The sequence below is a fragment of the Prionailurus bengalensis genome, chromosome X (genome assembly GCF_016509475.1).
Source record: "Prionailurus bengalensis isolate Pbe53 chromosome X, Fcat_Pben_1.1_paternal_pri, whole genome shotgun sequence".
Lineage (NCBI taxonomy): Eukaryota > Metazoa > Chordata > Mammalia > Carnivora > Felidae > Prionailurus > Prionailurus bengalensis.
In genome coordinates, this window is record NC_057361.1 from 113,016,238 (window position 1) to 113,041,506 (window position 25,269).

At 46.3% G+C, this 25,269-nt stretch overlaps 1 protein-coding gene across 4 annotated transcripts in view; it reads left to right on the forward strand.

Annotated features, from left to right (window-relative positions):
* SLC9A6 (solute carrier family 9 member A6) overlaps window positions 1–11,254 on the forward strand; it is a 54,903-nt gene extending 43,649 nt beyond the window's left edge. For all 4 annotated transcript variants that reach the window (XM_043571266.1, XM_043571269.1, XM_043571268.1 and 1 more), the window contains 2 exons: window positions 4,264–4,369; window positions 8,523–11,254. In XM_043571266.1, coding sequence (XP_043427201.1) covers window positions 4,264–4,369; window positions 8,523–8,795 — 379 coding nt within the window. In that variant the 3' untranslated portion in view covers window positions 8,796–11,254. The remainder of the gene's footprint in view (window positions 1–4,263; window positions 4,370–8,522) is intronic.
* Window positions 11,255–25,269: the final 14,015 nt, after the last annotated feature.

Here is a 25,269-nt window from a genome sequence, read left to right on the forward strand (position 1 = left end):
TTTTCTGTGTATTCTTACAGAAGTAAACACCAAGATTTGACTCAGTACTACCCTTTTAAGTGCTACTGGACTAAGACCCAGTAATTTTCATACCTAGTGCCCTAGTAAAATTAATCATTCACACTCTAGATCTCAGTTCCATTGTATAGCCAGATTATTGTAATGGAGATATATATACCTTAAATAATATATCCAAATCTTAAGCTTGTGACCTATGTATATGCCTGTGTGCTTGCTACCCATCTGAAGATATAGGGGCACCTGGGTGGCCCTCAGTTGGTTAAATGCCCAACTCTTGGTTTCGGCTCAGGTCATGATCTCACAGCTCATGGGTTTGAGCCCCGCATTGGGCTTCCGTGCTGACAGCATAGAGCCTGCTTGAGATTCTCTCTATCCCTCTCTCTCTACCCCTTTCCTGCTTGTGATCATGCGCTGTCTCTCTCTCTCACATAAATAAACTTTAAAAAAAAATTAAAGATATATAGAAGATTTCCAGCATCCCAGAAGCTGCCCTGTGTTCCCTTAGTGTCAGTAGTGCCTTCCCTGCCCCCCTCAAAGGGCAGCCACTCTTCTGATTTCTAGCAACATGGGTTTTCATCTTCAACTAAATGAAATCCTATATTACATATTATTTTATGTCTTGCTTCTTTTCACTTAACAACGTGTAATTTATCCATATTGTTGCCTGTGCCAGTAATTCATTCTTGTTCATTGCTATGTGGTGTTCCACAGTGTGAATATACTACAGGGTTGTTTTTTGTTTTGTTTTGTTTTGTTTTGTTTTGTTTTGTTTTGTTTTGTTTTGTTTTTTCTCCAGCCATTCCACTGTTGATAAACATCTGAGTCATTTCCCAGTTTGGGCTATTACAAACAAAGTTAAACATCTATGTATGCATCCTTTGGTGAACACCAGCACTCATTTCTGTTGAGTGTATACCCAGGAGAAAAATTTAGGGCAAGTGTATTGTTGAGCTGGACTCCATCCTGGCAGCCAGTTTTCCAGAGTGGCTGTAAACTGATTGACACTCCCACCAGTGACTTAAGGGAGTGCCACTTGTCCCACACCTCCACCAAAACTCAATCTTTAATCCACCTTTTAAATGTTAGCCATTTCAGTGGGTGTGTAGTGCTACCATATGTGGTTTAATTTGCAGTTCTCTGACGGCCAGTGAGGCCAGGCATCCCTTCATATATTTGTTGGCTACTTGGATGTCATTTTTTTTTTATGAAGCAGGGTCTGTTTAGTTCTTTTGCCCATTATTTGAGGCATCTTATCTTTTCCTTATTAACTTGTAGTTCTTTCTGCGTTACTGAATTGGGTTCTGTGTTGATTATACACACGATGAGTATCTTCTCCCAGTCTGTAGCTCACCTTTTCATTTTCTTCATCCTATGTTGTGAGGGACAGAAATTCTTCATTTTAATGAGGTTTACTTTATTACTCTTTTCTTTTGGTTAGTGCTTTCATGTCTTGATAAATCTTTTATATCCCAAGGTCCTATGTTTTCTTCTAAAAGTGTGATTATCTTAGCTGTCACATTTAAGTCTTCGATCCGCCACAAGTCAATTTTTGTGTATGGTGTGAGGTATGGGTCAAGACCTACTTTTCTCCCATATAAGAATTCACTTGACCCAGCACCATTTATTGAAAATGCTGTCCTTAACCTTCTTAATTGCACTGGAGCCTTTGTTGTAAACCACTTGGCCATATAAGTGGAGGTCTGCCTCTGGACTTTCTTTTCTATTTGTCGTTTTTTCACATTAATACCACACTCTGTTAGTTATTACACTTTGTAATAAATCTTGCTGTCCAATAAGGGAAAGCCTACAGGTTTGTTATTCCTTAGTATTGCCTTGGCTGTTTTAGGCTCACTGCAGTTTCATCTAAATTTTAGAAACAGCTTGCCACTTTCCATACACACACACACACACACACACACACACACACCAAGAAAACCTGCTGGCAATTCTTTGGGGTTTGTATTAAATCAGTAGATGAATTTGGAGAGAACTGACATCTTAACAGTATTGAGTTTCGAATCCATGAACAGAGTATATCCCTCCATTTCTTTAGATCTTTAATTTCTCTCATTAATGTTTTATAGTTTTAAGTGCCAAGTCTTGCACATCTTTCATTATATTTGTTACCCCTAAGTATTTGATGCTATTGCAAATGGTACTTTATTTTCTACTCATTTACTCTTAATATGTAGATATGTAATTGGGATTTTTATATGTTGACTTTGTATCCAGCAATCTTGTTAAGTTCACTTATTATTGAAGAGTTTGTAGATTCTTTTTGATTTACTGTTCATAAAATCAAGTGAATAATAGTGTCTTATCTATTTTTTTCTTTTCTAATTCCTTATATTTTCTTTTTTTACACCTTACTACACTGGCTGGACCTTTCCAGTACAAGGTTGAATATAAGTGGACATTTTGTCTTATTCCTGACCTCAGGAAGAAAATTTTCAATATTTCACCATTAAGTATGATATTAGCTGTAGGTTTTTGAGATAGCCTTTGTCAAGTTAAGAATATCCCCTTCTATTTCTAGTTTGCCAAGAGTTTTTATCATGAACAGGTATTGAATATTATCAGATGAGTTTTCTGCATCAAATGAGATGATCACGTATTTGTTTTTTCTCCTTTAATCTGTCTTTGTGCTGATTTTCACTGATTGTGGTTTTTTTATGTTTATTCATTTTTGAGAGAGACAGGCAGACAGATAGAGCATTAGTAGGGAGGGGCAGAGAGAGAGGGAGACACAGAATAAGAAGCAGGCTCCAGGCTCTGAGGTGTCAGCACAGATTCTGATGTGGGGCTCGAACCCACAAACTGTGAGATCCTGACCTGAGCCAAAGTCGATACCCAACTGACTGAGCCACTCAGGCGCCCCACTGATTGTTTGAATATTAAACCAGTCTTGCATTGCTGGAACAAATCTCACTTGGTCATGATATGTTATCCCATGTATGTACCATTGGATTTAGTTTACTAATCTTTTGTGTCTGATTTTTGTGTCTGTTTTCATGAGTGATACTGACTGGCTTGTGGGGTTTTTTTTGTTTGTTTGTTTTGTTGTTGTTGTTGTTGTTGTTTTTGTCATAATGCCCCTGTCAGGTATCATTAACAAGATAACATGTTGGTTTAACAAAATGAAGGGGGTAGAATTTTTCTCTTTTTCTATTTTCTGGAGGATTGGTGGGTTTTTTTTTCCTTTAAATGCTGGGAAGATTTTACCAGTGAGGTCACCTGGGCCTGGAGTGTTTTGTCTGAGAAGGTTATTAATTTCTTTAATAGATACAGGACTTTTCCTCATGTTTAAAATTTTTATTTCTTTGAGAGAGAGGATGATCAAGGGAGGGGCAGAGAGAGAGAGAGAGGGAGAGAAAGAATCCCAGGCAGGCTCTATGCTGTCAGTGCAGAGCCCCATGTGGGGCTTGATCTCACAAACTCTGAGATCATGACCTGAGCCGAAGTCAAGAGTCAGATGCCTAACTGACTGAGCTGCCCAGGTGCCCAGACTATTCCTCATTTTTAATGTATATGTGTATGTGTCTTTCTCCCATTCTCTCTACTTTTTCTTATGATTCCCTCTTGTTTTCTTCTGAGTATCACATATGTTACCATGTCTGTTTTTAGTTTTTGAAGATGAATGAATACTGAAATGAGGGTCTATGATAGAGGAACTCAACGATACATCATTTTTTAAACGTTTTTAGAATTGAATTTCCTTTGATACTAAGTTTCAACTCATTCGAGAGGCCAGCTGAACTCACAGTAAATGATTAAAACCATTTTTGTCACTATATTCTGCAACCGAATATTTCATCTTTTTTCTCCTTTTACCACCCTTTACTTTCTTCCATATCTCCTTTGGTGCTAAATCGAGAGTGATTTTGTCTTCCGTTTGGCTTTAGTAAAATCAGAAAGGCGCTAGGACGCCGTGGAAATGGCACTTGGAATCAAACCCGTCTGGGTTTGTGTATTGGTCCTTCCCTTTGCTTCATTGTGTGACTTCAGGCAGATCACTGATTTCTCTGAGCCTCGCTTTCCATTTCTGTGAAACAGAGGTCATCGCAAACTCTCCCTTGGCTATCTCACGGGCGTGTATAACACGGTGACAAAATGAGCGACATAAGTGAAAGCCCTTTGCTCTCCTCCGAAGTGGCAGGTACGCAGCGAGGGCGGTAGTGATCAAAGGGGTGGCTCTTGTGAATTTGTGAAGAACGGAACCCGGCTCTTCCTTAACCAGCACAGCTACCTGAAGCCTCTGCTGACGCACAGCGGGCCTCCCCTCACCACCACGCTCCCCGCCTGCTGCGGGCCCATCGCGAGATGCCTGACGAGCCCCCAAGCTTATGAGGTAAGTTGGTTTTATCCACAAGCGAAGTTCTTCATGAAGTGAAATTCATCCGCTCTGTGGACGGGTCCCTGGTTTGATTTTGCTTTGCTTGCCTCTGACGTACAGAATCCACAAGAGGGACTAGAAGTATAGTTTGCTCAGCCAGAAAATACACTGAAATCCGCAGCTACCATTCAGTCTTTGAAACGTCATTTGAAAACAGATACGGCGCGTTCCCTCACCTTACTGTCCGTGATTTTGGGACGTGGTTCTGGTCCCGTGCCGGTTTTCGTGTATTTGCGGTATGTGGCCTGAGCTCGGTGTCACCCCTGAGCTAGAGGTGTCCTGTTTTCCCCTACGGACTAGAGCGGCCGCAGACGTGTTGAGAGGACTGACGCGGCAAACTTTGATATCCCTGCAGCGCACCAGATGGTCTCGTACTTGAAACCTGCCAGCGTTTGAGGATCAGCGAGCATTTATCTACCCGTGTTCCACATTGCTAGGATATGCTAGCATATCTACATGTAATCGAGATTCCAGATTTTTTTCCTTAGCTACCGACACATGATTGGTGGTGCGGCAAGTGCTGCGACACGGAAAGAAATGGCCGGTGCTAACCAGCCTTTATTTGAAAATACGAACCTCTTATTTTTCAAGTTCTTTTTTTTTTTTTTTAAATTCGCTTCTAACCCAACCCTTCAAAAATAACCTGGGGCATCGCATAAAGTGCCCACGTTAACAAAACCCACCAACTTGACCACTGTGATGCAACACCATGAGTAGAGAGGCCAGGCAGCGGTGAAGCAGCGTAGACCCGCAGCCTTCCGTTCCCTACGGCCTCCTCTGTGGCACGTGAGAGCAGACCCCCCCAGGGAATGGACCGGAAGAGGAGTCTTGAGGGGGGTGGCACCAGCGGGGAGGGCCGCCCCACAGCTTTGTGTTCCGCTGAGTCCGTGCACATTTCTGACAGACTGTGCCTCGTGCGGCGGGGACACGTGTGTTGTCTTGCCTCCCTCTCCCGCATCTCCCGGGCTCCCTTTCAAGCGGCCTCCTTCCCCTCTGTGCCCTGTCAGTCCACAAGGCCCTGTGCAGAGGGGACCGCCAGCTTCGTCAGTCCAGTCAGGGAGCGTCGGCTCGTGGGTTCCAGAGACCTGCTCACCGTCACCAGAAGCCACGAGTTCCCCAACAACCGCGTGCCCTGTGGAATATAGCTAAACACAACATGATCGTGTTCGTTTCCCGGGACTGGCAAACCGCATGGTTCACCAGAAATGTATTGTCTCATAGTTCTGGAGGCTTGATGTCTGAGGTCAAAGTGTGGGCAGTGTTGGCTTCTTCCGAGGGCTGGGAGGAAGAGCCTGCTCCAGGCCTCTCCCCAGCTTCTGCTGGTTTGCCGGCAGTCTTTGGTGTTCCTTACTTACAGATGCACCGCATGGATCTCTGTCTTCATCTTTTTTAAAAATATTTTTTAAGTCGATTCATTTTTGAGAGAGACAGAGCGTGAGTAGGGGAGGGGCAGAGAGACAGGGAGACACAGAATCCAAAGCAGGCTCCAGGCTCTGAGCCATCAGCACAGAGCCCGACATGGGGCTCGAACCCATGAACTGTGAGATCATGACCTGAGCTGAAGTCAGATGCTTAACTGACTGAGCCACCCAGGCGCCCCTCTGTCTTCATCTTCACACGACGTTCTGTGTGTGTGTGTGTGTGGCCAAATTTCCCCATTTTTAAGGACACCCACCAGTCCTATGGGATCAGGGCCCACACTAATGACCTCATCTTAATTTGATTATCTGAAGAGACCCTATTTCCATATAATGTCACATTCACAGGGACTCGAGGTTAGGATTTCAACATCTTTTGCGGGGGGATATAATGTAACCCATAACAACCATAAAACTTAACTTTTAGTGTTATTTTTCATGGTTCTCAACTACTTTTCTAGTTATAAAAGTTAACATACTGTGGCCAAGGGGCACCTGGGTGGCTCAGTCGGTTAAGCATTCGACTTCGGCTCAGGTCATGATCTCGTGGTTCATGGGTTCGAGCCCCACATTGGGCTCTGTGCTGCCGGCTCAGAGCCTGGAGCCTGCTTTGGGTTCTGTGCCTCCCTCTCTCTCTGCCCCTGCCCCACTCGTAATCTGTCTCTCTCAAAAATAAATAAACGTAAAAAAAAAAACATACTTGTGGCCAAATAGTGTGGAATAGACAATACAAAATATCGAAGTTCCCTCCTCCCACATACGTCTCCCCCGCAGAGGCAGTCTTTACAAAGGATTTATTGTGTGTACTTCCTAATCTGTTTTATCCGCACAAACTTATACATGTGTGTATAGCTTTGTCACTGGCTTACACGAATGAGATCACAACTGCATCATCCTGCTACTTGGGTTGTTCACTTACTGATACATTGTGGCCACCTTTTGAGGAGTCCATGAGACCCCATTGCCTTCTCCTTATTCATGGCTGCATAGTGCTTGCAGCAACATTGACTTAATCATCCGCCTTTGGCTAGACCTTTAAGTTGTTTCCTTTTCTTTCTTTGTTATTACAAATAATGTTTATAGTAGAAGGCAGGGGCACTTATTGCTTCCTGCCTCTCCTGTTATGGTGACCGTTCTTGTTACATATGAATTTATCCAAGTACATATAAAGGTATATAAAATAGATCTTAAAGGTTAAATTGCTGGGGCAAAAAGCATATACATTTTAAAATTTGGTAGACGTTGGCCCAAACCTCAACCTTAATGAAGACCTTAGAAGGTGCTCCAGAGCCCCACTGACGCGTGAAGGCGCCACAACTTCGTTGGAAGTATTGCTCAGTGAGGGGACAGACGCCGCTCAGACTTGGCCTTGGAACTTGTATCGGGCAGAAGGGGATTATGGTTGGTTGGTGGAGCGGGCTTGTTTGGGTTTTGATTCACGTATCTTCGAGCGGGCAAATTTCCACTTGAAAATTAAAGCTTTAAATTTAAAAACAAGTTAAAATTGTTTTTAAAAAAATTAAAGCTGTTTCAAATTTGCGCCTAACAGCCCCCTCGGTCTATGTTAGACAAATTCTAAGATTTTTAAACACGCAGCTTAGAAGAGCTGGATGTAAGCCGCTTCTATCAGCCTGTGCACACGTACATTTTTTTCATTGACCAAAATGGCATTATATGTATGCTTGATTTTTCCCCCTTTTGTAGAACGTTATTTAATTATATTTTTGTGGCCGCAAAGTCTCCGTTACAACCGAGGCTTATTGAGCTGGTAGACAAATACGCAGTGAGGGTTCAACATATTTGGGGGTATTCTCTTATTAGGCATTCTTAATACAGAAGTTAAAAGCTTCACTTAGGGGCGCCTGGGTGGCGCAGTCGGTTGAGCGTCCGACTTCAGCCAGGTCACGATCTCTCGGTCCGGGAGTTCGAGCCCCGCGTCGGGCTCTGGGCTGATGGCTCGGAGCCTGGAGCCTGTTTCCGGTTCTGTGTCTCCCTCTCTCTCTGCTCCTCCCCCGTTCATGCTCTGTCTCTCTCTGTCCCAAAAATAAATAAACGTTGAAAAAAAAAATTTTTTTTAAAAAAAAGCTTCACTTATATAAACCCATTCAGTAATCCATTAAACTAACATTTGGAGAATACTTTCTGTGTGCCCTGAACCGTCAGGTGGCTGGATCAGGGCAGAGAAGGGGCTCAGAGGCTGGTGTGGGATATGCCGAGCAGACCAGTGCACACGCGGTCCTGGTACACGGGTAAAGGCCGCTGCAGAGAGAGGGCGAAGTACAGGATGCTAGGAGAGAACACAGGAGGCACACCTAAGCCCACTTTGCAAGGTCAAGGAAGACTCCTAGCAGAAAGGGACTTTATTTTAAGCTGAGACCTCAGTGATAGGCTCTAGTCACAGGAAGGAAGGCGGGGGAGACGGAAGAGAAGGGAAAGCGTGAGCGATTGGGGCACCTGTCAGCGGTTCAGATGGCAGGCACACGGTGGGGTGGTTGGAGTGGGTGAAGCAGTCGCAGCAGAGGGTGAAGGGTCTGGGTCACGAGGCGTCTTTAAGGTAAGGACTGTAGGCCTTCTGAAGGCAGCAGGCTGGTGCTGGAGGCTTTTAAATAGGGAATCCTTGAAAATTCTCCCATTGGAAATGTTTCTTGAGTCGCACAGCAATTCTTAAGACTTATTTTATTTGCATTTAGAACCAGGAGCAGTTGAAAGACGATGACTCCGATCTCATTCTCAATGATGGCGACATTAGTCTGACGTATGGGGATTCTACTGTGAACACCGAATCAGGAACATCCGGTGCCCCTAGGAGGTTTATGGGAAATAGTTCCGAAGATGCCTTGGATCGGGAGCTCTCATTTGGGGACCACGAACTGGTCATTCGGGGAACACGCTTGGTTCTTCCCATGGATGATTCTGAACCCCCATTAAATTTGTTAGATAATACGAGACACAGTCCGGCCTAAGCTTACTAATACTCACTTAGTGATTTGTAAAATTTGCACATGTGATTGTGAAGAAATTTGTACTACCTAAAAAGTCCCAGTGCATGTCTCTGAATGTTTAAGCTATATAAATGCTCTTTATATGGCATCGAGAGAATATAAATACCCTGTACAAGGCAGATTGTGAACAAACTACTCCTTTATGTTTCATTGGCTGCACTATGTAGATTGGATCTGTTTTAGAAAAAAGTTATTTTCACAGTGATGTTGTGTGTTCCGTTAGCTTTACGTCTCAGTTAAAGTATAAAAAGTGACACATGTACTCTTTCTTACACTTACCTGATACTTAACCAGAGTACCAAGTTCTTGTGCCGTGAATTAATTTTGTTTTGTGGGAGGGGAGGGAGAGGAAAGAGGGCGTGTTATCTCTGGGGAAGCCCAGGGAGGAGAGAAACAAGCACGTGTTCATTGCTCCTGCCTTGGATGTGACCTTTTTCTTTCTTTTTTCTCCGGTGGCCTGTTGTGGCATTAGAGGCTGAGGGTATTCAGATCTTGCCCCGCTGGGCTTGGGAGTGAAATGGGCGGGGTGGGGGGCGCTTTCCCCCCTCGCCGTGAAAGAACAGATTCATTGACACTGGTGTTCGGAAAAGACATCCAAGACTTCGTTACTTTTCTCCCAGACCAAGACCGTAGGAAGGCGTCGCGTTATCCGGCCAGCTTAGCCAAAAGTACGGGTGTTCATAGTTCAGGGCACGTGGTTTCTGTTGGCAGGGGCAGGGGCAGAGCGCAGGAAGGGAGTAAAGGGGTGGGGGTGGTCTTTCGGAGATCTCTCTTCCCAAACGTGTAAATATTCAATACCAGATAAGTTTAAATAAGAAACTCAGTTGCTGCTTACTTTTTGATTGTAAACTTGATCTGTATAGCAAGCTTTGTGGTCAAATGTTTTTATATCAATTTAAATTGCTGCTCTTTAGCAGCCAAACAGGAGCAAAATGTAAAATTTTTGAACTTACTGTGTCTAATTGTCAGTCGTTAGTCTGCACTTGATGTTAAAAGTTAATTTATGACTCCATGATCGTTGCCACACTACATCAAAGTCCGTCGTAAAGAACCGCGCTGCCCTGGAGAGCTTATCATAAGGGCAGTGGCTCCTTTATGTGCACCGGCGGTAGTTGTCTTAGTTTTCATGTGACTTTTTAATATGAAATGCCCAAGCTGCCATGTGTGGGTGTGGGTGTGGTGTGTGGGTGTGTGTGGGTGTGGTGGGTTTTGTTTTTGTTTTTGTTTTTTGTTTTTACAGTTTTCAAGGAAGAGTACATAGCAACTTCCCATTTCCTACTGAGACAATGAAAGATTCTACTTTGTAATGCTGAAAACACCTGCAGGTGCGTTGAACGCTTAGAAGGGGGTTAGTCTCTGATGTCGATCCTGACCTGTTAAGGTTTCAGAAGAAAAATACGAGCTCTTGTGGGTCTTTCCCCCCTCGGGTCTGAGTAGCATTGCCTTAAATCTTCCCCAATTCGCAAAATTGATTTGTTTACGTGATACTAAAATTTTCCAGCCAAAAATATCTTTTCCGAGCAAAATATTCTCCCCCAGGTAGCTGTACTGTTGCAAACACTCCTGGAGATTTTAAGGGAATTCTCCCGTTGTACCCTTGAGTGGCAGCTCTAACTGTTGGCATAGATAGCCATTTGTTATGTGGTGGTACCGACTTTCCTGCTATGCAGGAACCCCGCGAAGTGTGCATTTTATATAATGTGTGCCTCTTCACGCAGTCTCTAATTCTTGCTAATGTGTGTTTGAGGGGCTTTGAACTTCAGCATCATTTACCCACGCAGTTATTCAAGTTGTAAAAGGTCATACAAAAAATGAACAACTACCTTTTATATTCTGTCAGGTTACTGAGCTCACTTCATGAAAATGGCTGTAAATACTTAGCATGACAAATTCAGTAACTCGTCTCTTTCAGCATGCGTAAGACTTTTTCTTAGGGAAACCGATACAGCTTGAGTCAACGGAATCTGCCTTCGTGCTGTATCAGAGGGGAACCAAGCCTTCTGTGCTTACGTCAGCATCTGGAAGATTCTCGTCTCCTCTGATCTGTGTGTGCATCTCCAAGCAAAGAAGAAAACGCAAACTGTGCTCTCATACCCATTGGTTTTAGACACCCGAGTGAACTTGAATGAAGGACAGTCTGAGTTACCATCACGCACAAGTAGAGCTGCTCTCGGACTTGCTGTTCTGTTCTCTGTGAACCCTACACGTTTGAATGACTCAAACATTGCATCTTTTAAAGTTATTTTGTAAGGTTCCTTGGCATCTACCCTCCTTGTCTGTGTTTGGCAATGTGCTGTTAAAGAAATAGACTTAATCTGTATGTATTTTTTGTTTTCCCTTGCAGTACTTGGACAGATGTTATAGTGGTTTCTTTTAGGAAAATCTGTCATTAAAAAAAATTATAGCCTTGCAAATAACCAGTCACCGTATTTGAGTCACAGTTTATTCTAGCGAGAAAGCAGTAAAGAGTACTGACTTCATTTATTTTTCTACCTATACACCTACTGGGAAAGCAGGAAAGACTGATGTTTAATAAAAGAACAAACAGAAACCTACCAGAACGTAACATATGGGGTTGCCAATTTGGGGGGGGGGGGGAGGGGAGGGCTTATGGGTAAGGCTGGACATATTTGCTTATGGTCACGATTGAACCGTTTAACAAATGGCAGTCGAATTAACAATTCGACTCAGGGCAGTCGAATTCTGTCACATTGGTTTGTAGCCTGTTAGCTCGGTAATGGATAATGTCACGAAAATGTTCATTGCGTTATTTGGCGAGAGTAGATTCTGTATCTGCTTAGGGAGAAAGGCAGTTCCAAGTCTGGTGGAAAGCATGATCATGCAAATAATCCTTTTTGCAAGTTAAAGATAGGTCTTTCTTTTTGTACCTGAGCAGTTTTAGAGGTTAGATTGTTATTGACAGCAACTTTGTCTAGTAAAGGCACCAACCACACTGGTTCTGTGTTTTGCTGCCAGCTTTCTTGTTCGTGATCCAGTGAGAGACGCAGGTGGCCTACACACCACACCTCTTCTGGAACAAACCCATGTTTTCTTTAAAAAAAAATTTTTTTAATGTCTTATTTATTTCTGAGAGAGCGAGCACAAGCTGGGGAGAGGCTGAGAGAGAGGGAGACACAGAATCCACAGCAGGCTCCAGGCTCTGAGCCATCAGCACAGAGCCCGACGCGAGGCTGGAACCCACGAGCCATGAGATCATGACCTGAGCCGAAGTCAAGATGACCAACCGACTGAGCCCCCCAGGCGCCCCACAAACGTATGTTTTCTAATTCACAGGTGAAATCCAACATTTGATTTGAGCAGGGACATTTGTTAACCTGACCCAGTGCGGCAGTGTAAAGAGATGAAAGTATAGATGTTTTGAACTTCATCGGGACATCCTTGATAGGAAGCCCCCCGTATGGATTATGCAGTATAAGGTATGAGGCTTGGAATAAATTGGAAATCATAATAATAGTAGGTCCCATTTTTTGCACCCCTCTCTGATACAGGCTGTGTGTATACATGGTCTTTTTTCAAATTTACATTTTAATTTAATCTTTTTTTTTTTTTTTGAGAGAGAGCAAGCGTGAGAGGGGGCGGGACCGAGGGAGAAGGAGAGATTGAATCCCAAGCAGGCCCCACTCCCAGTGCGGACCCCAACACAGGGCTCTATCCCACGACTGTGAGATCATGACCTGAACCAAAATCAAAGGTCGGATGCCTAACGGAGCCGCCCAAGCGCCCCCTCATTTTAATTTAATCTTAATCATGCTGTGAGGGTACGTTTTATTATTCTCATTTCACAGATGTGAAAACCGAGGTGCAGGAAAGTTGTCGCACTGCTAGTAAGTGACAGACAGGCCTCAAATCCAGTCTGGATCCAAAGTCTAGATTGTTAACCGCTGCTCTGGGTGGCTCTAGTGGTGCGTTATGGGCTAATCCATCTCGAGAACTAGAAGGATGATGCAGGGAATTGCAGACTTCTGTCCTGTTGGCCACCACTCGCTTGACATCAGGCCAGGGTAGGGCATGAAGTCTCAGCTGTGTCCCTCCATTTGCCGCGCTGTTGGCTGCTGGACATGAGTTATCGTGGTTGGGAAGTTTCTCGAATTCTTAGCAAAGTGCCCTCCTGGGTCTCTTTGAGCCCACAGCCGAGTCAACCTGCCTAGCTTCATGCCTTTCCACTCTGCCTTCCACCGTTTTCACCAAGGGGGCCCATGTTTTACGGCGGAGTGTGTGGTCCTAAACAGCGGCTCTGCGCTCACATAGTTCGGTGTCGTGGGAAAAAACCCAGGCTTCGGAGTTACGCACACCTGGTTTCAAATCCAGTCTCTTCTCTGCTCTTTGCTCACTGTGTCCTGCCGGCTGGTTACTTGACTTTGCTGGGCCTTTCCACTTGCTTAGCTGTAGAGTTAATTCGCTCAACAAATATTTGAGTGCTTCCGCTTACTGTGTGGATACCCTAGGGAACAACTCCACAGCGATCCTTGCTCTCACAGAGCATGTTCTACAGGAGATGCCAATAGCTGTTTCATGGGGTTGTTAGGAATCATTCATGCAAGAAGGACTGATTACCTCCTGGCAGAGGAGTAGCTGTCTTAAACAATCAGCAGGTCGCATGAGCTACACTAGCCATAAAGGCTATGATGGCAGAGTACGGGAGGCCAGGAGGGGGACTGGTGGTAGGGGGGTAGGGAAGCTTTTACGGACGAGGTGGAATTTAAGCTAAGACCTTGAAGGTAAACAAGGGCTCCGCCAGACGATGGGAGGTGAGAACGCAGAGCATCCCAGGCAGAGTGAACAGTGACAACTCGCCAGCTATACTTGATCGTCCACACAACGTACATCCAATCAAATAGCTATCGAGTGACAGACATACGATGTACTGTGCTATATACAGATAGTGGGGAATGAAGTAAACACGGGCTACCCTCCTCGCACTTCCTTATCAGTGGGGAAGACAGTACCCGACAATTGTCACGAGGGGCACCTTGAAGCCAAACCTGCCCCTGGGACTTTCTCCCCTTCGGCCCTTCCCTGCTGCACCTGCAAGGCGGGTCCGTGGCCTCTGTTGGCTTGTAGCCTTTAGACATTTGAAAAGAGGAATGGGTATGTCTTCTGGGTCTTTTTGCCCCCAGGCTAACAGCCCCACTGTCTTCCTATCTTCTGGACATGTACCAGGAGTCTACGGTTCTAGACTTTGTTTATGAATGGGCCCGAGACCACACTGGCTTCTTGTTTCAGTGGCCACATGTCCCCCCATCTTACGAGAAAGTCGAGCCGGCTCCCTGCCCTCACAGAGCTTATGTTCCAGCCGGGGAAGGCCAAGCAGAAATAAACAAATCCATAAAATAGTTAGAGATTGTGCTAAGTGACAAGGAGGGAATGTGGCAGTTGGCAGGGGAAGAGTGTGGGAGGACTCCAGAGATAACATGAAAACCAAGGCTTGAAGGAACCAGCCGGGCAGACATCGGGGGAAGAGTGGTAGAAAGGTCTGGTTTAGGGTGGACACTCAACAAATGTGTGTTGAAAGGAGCGCTTAGGAAGCCACTTAAACCTCTCTGAGCCCGTTTCTTCTTTGACAAAATGACAACAGTTCACTGATGCAGTAAACATTTATTTAGCTACTGTCCCGTGCCAGCACCGTGGTGGGTGCTGGATTGTGGTTCCAGCCCCAAGTAGCTGCCAGCCCTGTTGAGAGGATCAGACGAAGTGAGGTACATTGTAACGGTTTGACCAGGATTCAGAAGGCTCTGGAAACAGGTTGAGTAGTCTGTAAGGTTTCGCTGATGAGGTGCTATATGAGTAAAATATGGAAAACACTTTCCAGACCATGATTCTACCCCGGGCTCCTTTCCTTTGAAATCTCCAGTTCAAGCAAGTTGGAGGCGTCCCAAGCGGTTGCCACGGTGAAGACTGAACTCTGGGAACCGGCTTGGCTGGGGCTGTCGTGGCTGGAGCCGGAACTCCCTGAGACCTGACGGTTTCTGGACAATTCTGTCTGCCTAGTCAAAGAGCTGTTCTCCTTTTCCCTGCACCATACTGCACCTATATCCTGGGAGTCCTGCCCTTGGCATCCGCTTGGGCACCAGGTCTACTCATTTTCCACTTGGTGCTGTCTGGTGGGCGCCGGGTCCCACCAAAGAGACACAGCTTAGTTGTGCGAGTTATTTCTTTTGCAGCGATGCAATCAAATGCACCGAAGGCTCAGTGAGCACTTCTTGGAAACAAGGTTTGATTTCTCCAGATTTGTTGGAACTGAAGTGGCTCACTGTGTGCTTAAATACTAATCTTACAAAAATTGCTTGAGAAGTAGTCAATTCTCAGTTGCTTTGGGAGTCACGAGGCTTGATCGCATGATTTTTTTTTTTCGTGTGTTCATTTGAATTTCCTATACAGCTGGGTTCCCGTGTAGACTAGGCAAAAAGCATGTGAGCTGGTTTTTTTTTTTTTTCATCTGAAAAATCTGGAAGACTTCTGTCAGATAGTGGGAGATGCCTGTTTTTTGTTTTTGTTTTTTAACCGTAGAGCTGGTTTAGTGTGAGAAAGCAAGAGAAGGGCAGTTGGACCCCTGATTGTGCTACAAAATTGGGGTTTGTTAACACTCTCTTGAAACCTTGACAATCACAACCCCGCCTTCTAAGGGGAACCAAGAGGTTGATATTTAAACATTCCAGCCAACCGATAATTCACTTCCTCACTTGCAGTCAGCGAACACTGAACATGGCATATGGGCTGAGCCCTGGGCCAGGCGCTGGCGACACAGGGCGGACTCAGTCACAGTTTTGATCTACAGGCGACTGTGGCCAATTAGGTGAAAGCATTGCAGTTGTGTGAAAAGCAGTAGCAAGGGAATTCAGATGGCATCCCCTCCCCCATTGCTGCTTACGTGGGCAGACTAATGGTTCCTAAAGACGTCCGCAGGACATCTGGGAACCTGTGGATATGTGAGGTTACGTGGCAAAGAGAATCAAGGTTGTAAGTGGGATGAGAGTTGCTAACCAGCTGATCTTGAGACAGGGAGGTTATCCGGGGCCCAACCTAATCACACAGGCTCACAAAACTAGAGAAGCTTGCCTGGCTGTGTTCAGGGAAAGAGATGTGACAACAGAAGCGGGGTCAGAGAGATGCTACGCGCCTGGCTTCGAAAAGAAAGGCAGGAAGTCTCTGGAAAGCTGGAAAAGGCAAGGAATTGGATTGTCCCATACAGCCTCCGGAAAGAACGCAGCCTGCAGACACCTTGATGTTAGCCCAGTGAAATCATGTCAGACTTCCGACTTACAGAACCCTAAGATGGCAAGTGGGCATTGTGTTAAGCCACCAAGTCGATGGCAATCTGTTCTGGCAGCAATAAATAGGTCACGGACACGCTGCCCTCGAGGGAGAGAGTGTGGTCTCCGTTACTATTGAGTTTTGCGTGTCTGCTCTGTGCTAGGCCACCATGCCCGCTACATTACCAGGGAGTGGCAGTGTGGGGGAGGCACGATCACATTTGGGTTCTAAGGGGCGCCTGGGTGGCTCAGTAGGTAGAGCATCCAACTCTTGCTTTCGGCTCAAGTTGTGATCCCGGGGTCGGGGGATGGAGCCCTGTGTCAGGTTCTGCGCTGAGCCTGGAGCCTGCTTCAGATTCTCTCTCTCCCCTGCCCCTCTCCCCACCTCTCTCTCTCTCTCTTTCCCTCTCTCTCTCTCTCTCTCTCTCTCTCTAATTAAAAAAAATTTATAGAAAAAAATATTTGGGTTCTAGAAAGGTCCCTCTTGTGACTGCAATGGTCAGAACACTTGGCCAGGTGAGAGAGCTGGCCCGGACTAGAGAACTACCGGTGGGGTGGAGAGGAGAGAACAGATGCAGGAGACATTTAGTCGGTAGACTCAGCAGGACTCGGAGACTAAAGTGTAGCGAATGACTGGGGAGGGGGGTGGTTACAGTGATTCCCAGCAGCCTGGGTTGGGCAAATGGGTGGGCGGAATGGCATTAACTGCAATTTTAGAAAATACTTTCATGACGAAGAAGTGAAGAGACGTAGCCGGCAAGGTACAAATCTAAGTTTGCCTCTGGATCACTTAAGCAAAGATGGAGCCCAATGGCGAAGGGGGTGGGAGACGGGGACTGAGGGCCCCAACTGAGAAAGTTGGGAGAGGACGCCAAGTTTGAAAACAGCGCCAGGACTTGCAATCCATTCTCCCATTATAACCCAGGAACATCTGGAGTTTGCTGCTATGGGTGGTGTCTGGGGAAAATAATTGCTTTAACCAGAGTACAATAGATGGAGGAAAAAATAAATTATTTTCCCTCCTTACAAAAAGCGGAAAGCTTCCGAAGCTCTCAGGGAATGATGGGTGGTGTTATTAGGGAATTACAAAGTGCGTCACTCTGGATTTTGGTGTACCCTCCACCGGTCTGGCCAGAAGAATGAAAATATATGTTGTGGGCTCTCTAAAATGCAGTTCTTAGCATTTTCCGGGAGGGTCAAGGGCCAAGGAATGAACACTGGATCTGGAAAGGAAGCCACGGCTAGCTGGCCAGACCCTTTCTGGTTCTGTGGAGGCTTACGTGCAAACAAGGAGACCGCTTCATTTTGTGCTTTTCCCCAAAGGCCGTTATAAGAGTTCTCTAGCAAATCCAGAGCTCTCGGCTATGCTGTTCTCAAGCACTTTGTCTTTGTGGAAGTTTTAGCCAAATAGCGACTATTGGGACAGAGTTCACCGAATATGCAGGAGGGATTCAAACTTTGTAAAAATTGATTTTTGCCTCAGTAGAAGGAAATCAGCAATGGACAGTGTAACGGACAAAAGAAAGCATAGAGGCCTATATTAGAGAGAAGGAAACATCTGGTTTTTGTTTTCTTAACTTTTATTAATTCAACTGAGGTGTGAGTCACCAGCTCCCCTAGCCAATGTTTCCAAAATGGAGTCTTCGTTGCCTCCAGACTTGGGAAAAGTCACTTGAGAACTACCTTGAAGGAAAGATGATCCTCGGAGAGGTGTCCCTTTTTTTTTAAAAATGTAACGTGGGTCCTGATAAGTATTTCCTAAAATTGCTTTTATGTTAATTCGTGACTATAGTCCTTCCTCAGCAAGATGTTAGTCCTCCACCCAGAAATTGTAGGACGAATGTGCTTTCCTGAAAGTGTTCACTGAACTCCGAATCTCACAACGTATGCCCTTCACCCTATAAAGACAGCTTTATGGGCTCACCTTAGTCTTTCCTAGTGGAGAGTGGGTTAGATGTGTAGCCCCTAGAGACACTAAAGGAGAAAAGTCTCTCCATCTCTCCAAGGTTTCCTTGAACCGACACACCAACCCCACCCCACAAAGGGAGCTCAGGTGGAGATACTGAGGAGAGAGGAAGATAACTTGCTAGGGCTAGACCCTACCACCCTTTGGGCTAGTGACTCTGTGTTCTCATCCCCTCCTCTTGGTGACCAACCTGACATTTTCAAGATGGCCGGTCAGAGTTCAAAGTTGGCCTGTGGTTACTGTCCAGGACAAGCTGACTGATCTGTGTCATGGCGGAGCCTGCAACTTTGCCCTCGTTACTCCGTACTCTCTCCGGCCGAGCTCTACTTTTTCTGACCCATTGGTAGCGATGCCAGTAATGGGAGTCAAACGTCTACCTTTCATAGGTGATTACTTGATTCTACTAACCACTCATTTATTTATTCAGCAAACATTGCCTGGGTGCCTAGGCTAGGTCCTGGGAACTCAAAGGTGAATGAGGCAAGGGTCGTGCCCTCAAGGAGCTCACAGAATAGTGGTAGAGACAGACCTGTATTTAGATGGGTTGAATTGAGCCTTAAAGGATAAGTTAGATCTATGAGCCCGAAGTACAGGAGAGAGAGATCTAGGCTTTGGATGTGGATGGGATCACCAAAAGACAGTGTATGATAGAGGGAGTCCTAGAAAAAAAAATATGAAATAAGCCAAACCCAAGCCAGAACAAACAAAACCAGTGACATTTAAAGGGTAAGTAGTGGGGCCTGGGTGGCTCAGTCAATTGAGCGTCCAACTCTTGCTTTTGGCTCAGGTCATGATCTCACAGTTCGTGACTTCAAGCCCAGTGTCAGGCTCAGCGCTGACAGCACAGAGCCTGCTTGGGATTCTCTCTCTACCTCTCTCTGCCCACCCCAGCTCACACATGTGTGCGCATGCTCTCTCTCTCTCTCTTTCTCTCTCTCTCTCTCTCTGTCAAAAGAAATAAACACTTCTTAAAAATAAAGGGAAAATAGAATAAAAGGATGGAAAGGAATAACTTGAGAAGTTGGTGGCAAACAAGAGAGTGGGGTTACAGATATCAAGGGAGAAAAAAGAATTTTTATAAGGAGGGGATGGCCAATAATGCCAAAGTCAGCAAAGAGATCAAGTAATACAAAGACAGAGGATCGTCCGCTGGGTCCAGGAATATGGAGGCATCGCTGACCAACGGTGACAGTAAGGGAATAGCGAAGACAGGCTTAGGAGAGACATACTGACTGCTTGGACGTGGGCGGTGAGGAAAAGTACATCTGGGATAACTGCCAGGTCATCGGACCAAGTGACTGATGGCGAGTGGTGTTTCCATTCCCTACGACGTGGAGCTGAGGAAGGGCAGATCGGGGGAGGGGGAGAGGGAAGGGGTTCAGGTTTGGACACACTGAGTATGAGGTACCTGTGGGTGTCCAGGCGAGGATGGCCACTATCCTAGTTTGTAAATAAAGTAGACTGACACGGCCAGTTGTCTTCTGCAGAAACTCCGTGCCACCTTTTCGTCATGCCCTTTGCCAGGATCAATTGCTTAGATACTTCCTAATTCTCGGTATCTCTCTGTGATTTCTCGACTGACTTCATTTGAACCCAAAGCGTCCGTATGTGTGGTTTCTGTACCATGCATTTGGAGCCACTTGTAAGGAAAAACAGAAGAATTTACAGGCGAATTAAAAACTAGCAGGGACAGCTCTATTCTCTGTACTGAGCCAGTTACCCGCCTTTCCGTATCATTGATGTATCATAGAACTTTCTCGTTGGGAACCTAAGGGCAGCTTCGGATTCTGTCTCAAGTACACAGCATCCAGTGTCAGTAATTACGGACAGTGATCTGATTCTATATTAAATAAAGCACAAATCAGTCACAAGTATTTAAAGCACACGACTGAATTCGACAGCGTCTACCCTGGGCATTCAGAACATGAAACGTAGCACCTATCCCTGTGCCATAGAGACAGTAGTCCCTCGGACTTTATGTGTGAGGGAGGGTCCGTATTCCTCTTTCCTTCCACAGATAAGCCTCAGTCTCACATAGTTTCCTACTCTACGATAGTCGTTATGTCATGTCCCTTGCAGTGAGTGAAAACTCCAATCTTCATAAACGATGTCACCGGCTTGCCCTTTTCTCGATCCCCCCATCTGATTGAATTTAGATACGATGCTGGCAAGAGCAGCAGTATGAATGATCAATTTGTGATGCATCTGGCCCAACTGTGCAAGCCGTGTTTCCAATAAAACGTTTTATTAGGTGTTGTCACAGATGTAAATGTTTCATAAAGATATCACTCCAGTTGTAAATCATATACGTGAATGCATACTAAATTCACCTCATTAAATACCAAGAAAAACTGTATCTTTCACGTAAATCCTGGTTGCAAGTGACTTTAAAAAAAAAAAAAAAAATGAGCAAAGAACAAAAAATAAAACTCAAGCCCTGGCCATCCAAGGCTAAACTTGGAGAGACTGACAGGCAGAGGAAAATTTTCTTTGTTTCTTTAATCCTTCTTTTGAAATCATGTATTCCAAAATTCTCATTATCTTCCTAGGTTTGTCAGAGGAATAATAGAACCGTTGTCCAGGAATAATAGAACTGGAGAAATGGTCTAGACTCTAACTGAAAAAAAAGAACTGATTTATTAAGGAACGATCTGTATACAGTAAAATTTATCCTTTTTCGTGTTCAGTTCGGCGAGTGTTGAAAAACACACAGTCATGTAACTATCGGCACAATAAAGATACAGAACATTTTTAATCACTCCAAAGAATTCCCTTGTGTCCCCACCCCAGGCACCTGGCAACCACTGAACTGTTTTCTGTCCCTATAGTTTTGCCTTTTCCAGAGTGTCATATAAACAGAGTCATACAGCAGGTAGCCTTTTGCTGGCTCTTTACTTATGAAATCAACATTATTTTTCCAATAATAAAAGTCTGATGCTCTACCAACAGAGCTCCCCAGGCGTCCCGATAATAAAGATTAATACATGTTCAGTGTGGGAAAATGTAAATGTTTAACAAGAAACAGGAAGATATAAAAATGCTTCCCAAAGAAAACCATCATTAACATTTTGATGTGTTTCCTTCTGGTCCTTTTACTGTACGTGTCTATGCACTCCCACATACAGAAACGAAGTGTCTAAAATTGAAATCCCAGTGTATACAGGATCTTACATTTGTAAAAAAATGCTTATTTATTTATTTTGAGAGAGAGAGAGTGTGCAAGCAGGGGTGGGGCAGAGAGAGAGAGAGAGAGAGAGAGAGAGAGAGAGAGAGAATCCCAAGTAGGTTCCACTCTGTCAGTGCAGAGCCCAATGCGGGGCTCGATCCCACAAACAAAGCGGGATCATGACCTGAGCCCAAACCAAGAGACACTTAACCGACTGAGCCACCCAGGTGCCCCGGATTTTGTATTTTTATTGTGTATTTTGTAACTTCAAATTGTGAGCATTTTCTTTCTTTTTTTTTTTTTAAGTTTACTTATTTATTTTGAGACAGAGCGTGCGTGAGCAGGGGAGGGACAGAGAGAGAGGGAGAGAGAGAATCCCAAGCAGGCTCCGCACTCAGCACAGAGCCCAATGCGGGGCTCAATCTCACAACCCTGAGATCATGACCCGACCTGAAATTAAGAGTCGGGTGCTCAACTGACTGAGCCACCCAGGCGCCCGTGTGGGCATCTTCTTAAGGATTAACTCTTCCTTGTGGGTTGGGGGCAGGAGCATAATTGGCAGCCTCCGGGGTGGACGGGAAAGAAAGCCAGAACCACCATGACCCAGAGGAAGAAAGCTCCAGAGCTGCCTTTGCACGTGGCGCACCCGCTGCATTTGGTTTCCTGGGCTGCTGAATCCCACTTGTTTTCAGCAAAGCCTGTGTTTTGTCATTGCCGCCAGCTTTTTCTGGGACTAAAACAAACACGCCCCCAGATGAGTTCGGCTCCCGTTCCTCTGGGGCCCGACGGTGCCCGGAACTCCTCTGCTGCAGAGAACTTTTCACGAACAGAGAAGTGTTCGTTTATTTTGCTCGGCTCCCCCACTAGACGGTGCACCCCTCAGGCACAGAGCCCGATGTGGGGCTCGAACTCGAGAACCGTGAAATCATGACCTGATCTAAAGTTGGACACTTAACCAACTGAGCCACCCAGGCGCCCCGGCCTTGGCATTTCTGATTCACAGCTTCACAGTGCCTCACGCGTTGCCCTGTGGAGGCCAAGGTCACGTTGTCAAGGGGATGTGAAATGCAGAAAACAGACCCGGCCCGGAGGGAGGAAGAGACAGTCTGCTCAGAGTTGCCGTTGATGGGCACCTAGACCGACGAGTGATTAGTCTGCCCTCCCGGGGGGTCGGGAGAGAGTTGAAATGGTCTGTGTCTCAGGTAAGGTGAGAAGACGGAGGGTGAGGGAGGGCAGAAGTCAAACAGAGTCAAGGCTGTTCTCATTTTCCCCTTTGACCCTAATCACTTGAGGGTTTTCACGTGGAATAATAATAGCGCTCGTGGCCACTTACGGCATGCCTGATAGGGGCTAGGGACACGGTCGAGGCCTTCACACACGTCGCCTCGATGAGTCCTCACAACAGCCCTCTGAGCTAAGCACTCCCATTCTCCCTCTTTACACATAAGCAACAAATTGAGGCTCAGAGAGGTTCGGTGAATGTCCCAGGTCACACAGCTACTTAGTAGAGTGCCTGGGCTACCGTGAACACTCCGTCAGTGGTAGCTGTTACGGATATTATCACTATTATGGGCCCAAAGGCCCACAGCAGGCTCTGAGATGCAGACAGGCTTAGGCTTCCTGGAGCTCACAGAGGCCGGCTCAGTGGGCCCCCAGGCCCCCTGACACCCCCTCCCCCCCGCTTTCTGCCTCTTTAGGACTTGGGAAGGTGGCTCCTTGGGTGGTGGGGAAAAATGATGCCATGCTTGTGCTTGGCTCCTTCTTGGTTCCCACAAATGCCCTGGACATTTTCCATTTTCTGAGCACTTTTGTGAAACGGCTGTGATGTGGTTGACGGTATTTGTAGTCGGAGCCAAGTCAAGCCTTCCTCTGGAGGGAAGGCTGGAAGCCTCTAAGGGTCTCGTCGGTGCTCGCGAAGCCCCCGGGCCCCTTGCCGGTGTCTCCGGAGGCCGAGGCTTATCCAAGCGGGACGCTGCTGAGACAGGGCGCCCAGTGACCCCCGCGCTGCCTCTCTGGGTGGGAAACCAGCACCGTATCAGGCCCACCTTGGCCTTGCGGGGGCCTTTCCCCAGTGAGCCCTTTGCTGGGGCCTCTGATCCTCTCATGATGCTCTTTGTGGCTCAGGGACGGCTGCAGACGGCTCAAGATGATCTCCCTTCCCGTGTTTTCTGCCGTGTTTTTTTTTTTTTTTTTTCCTGGACCCGGGAGGAACTTTGAAACTTAAAATGACCCTCGTGCCAGGAATCCCCACAGCCTCCTCCTGAGGGGTAGATGAGCACCAGATGCTGTTTATATAAAATAAATGGCTTCCCCCCATGAAGCACACGGGCCTGAGTCACTGGCTAACCCGTCTTTTACCTTAGCAGCTGGAGCACACAGTCCTCTGGAAGAGGGCGCGTCTGCAGAGAGCAGTTTGGCTCGAAAAAGCCCCAGTGTGTTTGTGTGGGAGCCGTGTCGTCCAGGGAGGCTGGCGGTGGGCAGGCCAGCAGCCCCCGCGGGACCAGAAGGCGGGTGGTGCCGCACGGTGATCTTCTTGCCCCCACCCCCCCCACCCCCGACCACCGCAAACGTCTTGAGCCCTAGAGATGAGGGAGAAAGGGTGTTTTTCTTGGACTTCAAATACCAGAGGACTTGGCCTGGGCAATAGCTGCTCGTTCGTTCGTTCGTTCGTTCACTCATTCATTCATTCAACGCACTATCCGTGGGGGTCTACTGTGTGCCAGGCAATGTGCTAGGCACTTGGCTCATCAGGAGGGAGAGCCCCAGCTCAAATCCAAGGGAATTTCAGATTTCAGCTAACAGGTGTTGAGTGCCAAAAACTGTACTCACCGTTGTCCATGCCTTATCTTTGTGAATCCTCATTCCGCAGCTGGCAGGTTGGTCCTGACGGATGGGGAAACCAAGGCTCAGAGATTCCGGGGACTTGCTCAAGGCCACCTAACCAAAACGTGGCAGAAGTAAGCTTGGAAAACCCAAGTGAGTCCAAAGGCCCAAGGCTGCTGGCCCACTGCCTGATCTTTTTAAATTTATTTTCAGAGAGACAGAGAGACAGCATGCAAGCTGGAGACAGGCAGAGAGAGAGGGAGAGAGGATCCCAAGCAGGCTCCGTGCTGTCAGCTCACAGCCCGACGTGGGGCTCGAAGTCACGAACCGTGAGATCGTGACCTGAGCCGAAATCACGTTGGAGACTTAACCGACTGAGCCTCCCAGGTGCCCCACTGCCTGTTTTTATACTGGCAAGAGCAAAGCATGGCTGTTACGTTTCCAAATGCTTAAAAAAAATCAAAACAATATTTCTTGAACTGAAAATTACATGAGACTCAAAGGTCAGTGTCTATCAATAAAGTTTTATCGAGGCACAGCCATACCTATTCGGTTACACACGGTCTAAGCCATTTCCACGGCAACAGCAGAGTTGAGGAGTTGTGACCGAGGCCACATGGCCCACAAAGTTAGCTCATTACAGGGAGAGTTTGCCAACTCCTCCCCCACATCACCTCCCAGGAAACCGGCAGAAAAAAAAAAAGCAGATGTCAGCCCGTGTCTGAACTCAGGTGACGTCCAGAGCCCTGTCCTCCTATCCCACCCTCTTCCTCAGCGTGTCCAAGATGGCTGCCTCTGAGTTCTTTTCAGCACTTCTGTCAAGAGTCTTTGAGGCCTGAGATGTTTAGGGTGGTATTAGGTTTTCCCTCAAATGTTTAGATGAAAACGTAGATAGCAGCTCTAGGATTATTTGTGAACACAGCCCTGAAAGCAATCCTGTTGTTCTCTGCCGAGAGGTGCCAAATTATCTCAGGCTCCACTGGGAGCTGCCTGCAGGGCCTTATATGGGCATAATCTCCTAACCCGGGCTCGCCTCGCTCTGCAGTATGGTCAGATCCACTTTTAAGGTTATGTGTGACCGTTTCTGGTCTTTCCATTTGCTCAAGCTGTGAGAGATTTAGCTTCCGCGGCACTGGAGGGAAATAGGAATGCCATCAACTCTGCACGCGTCTTATTTGGACATGAAAGATGACAACTGATCTCTTTTTT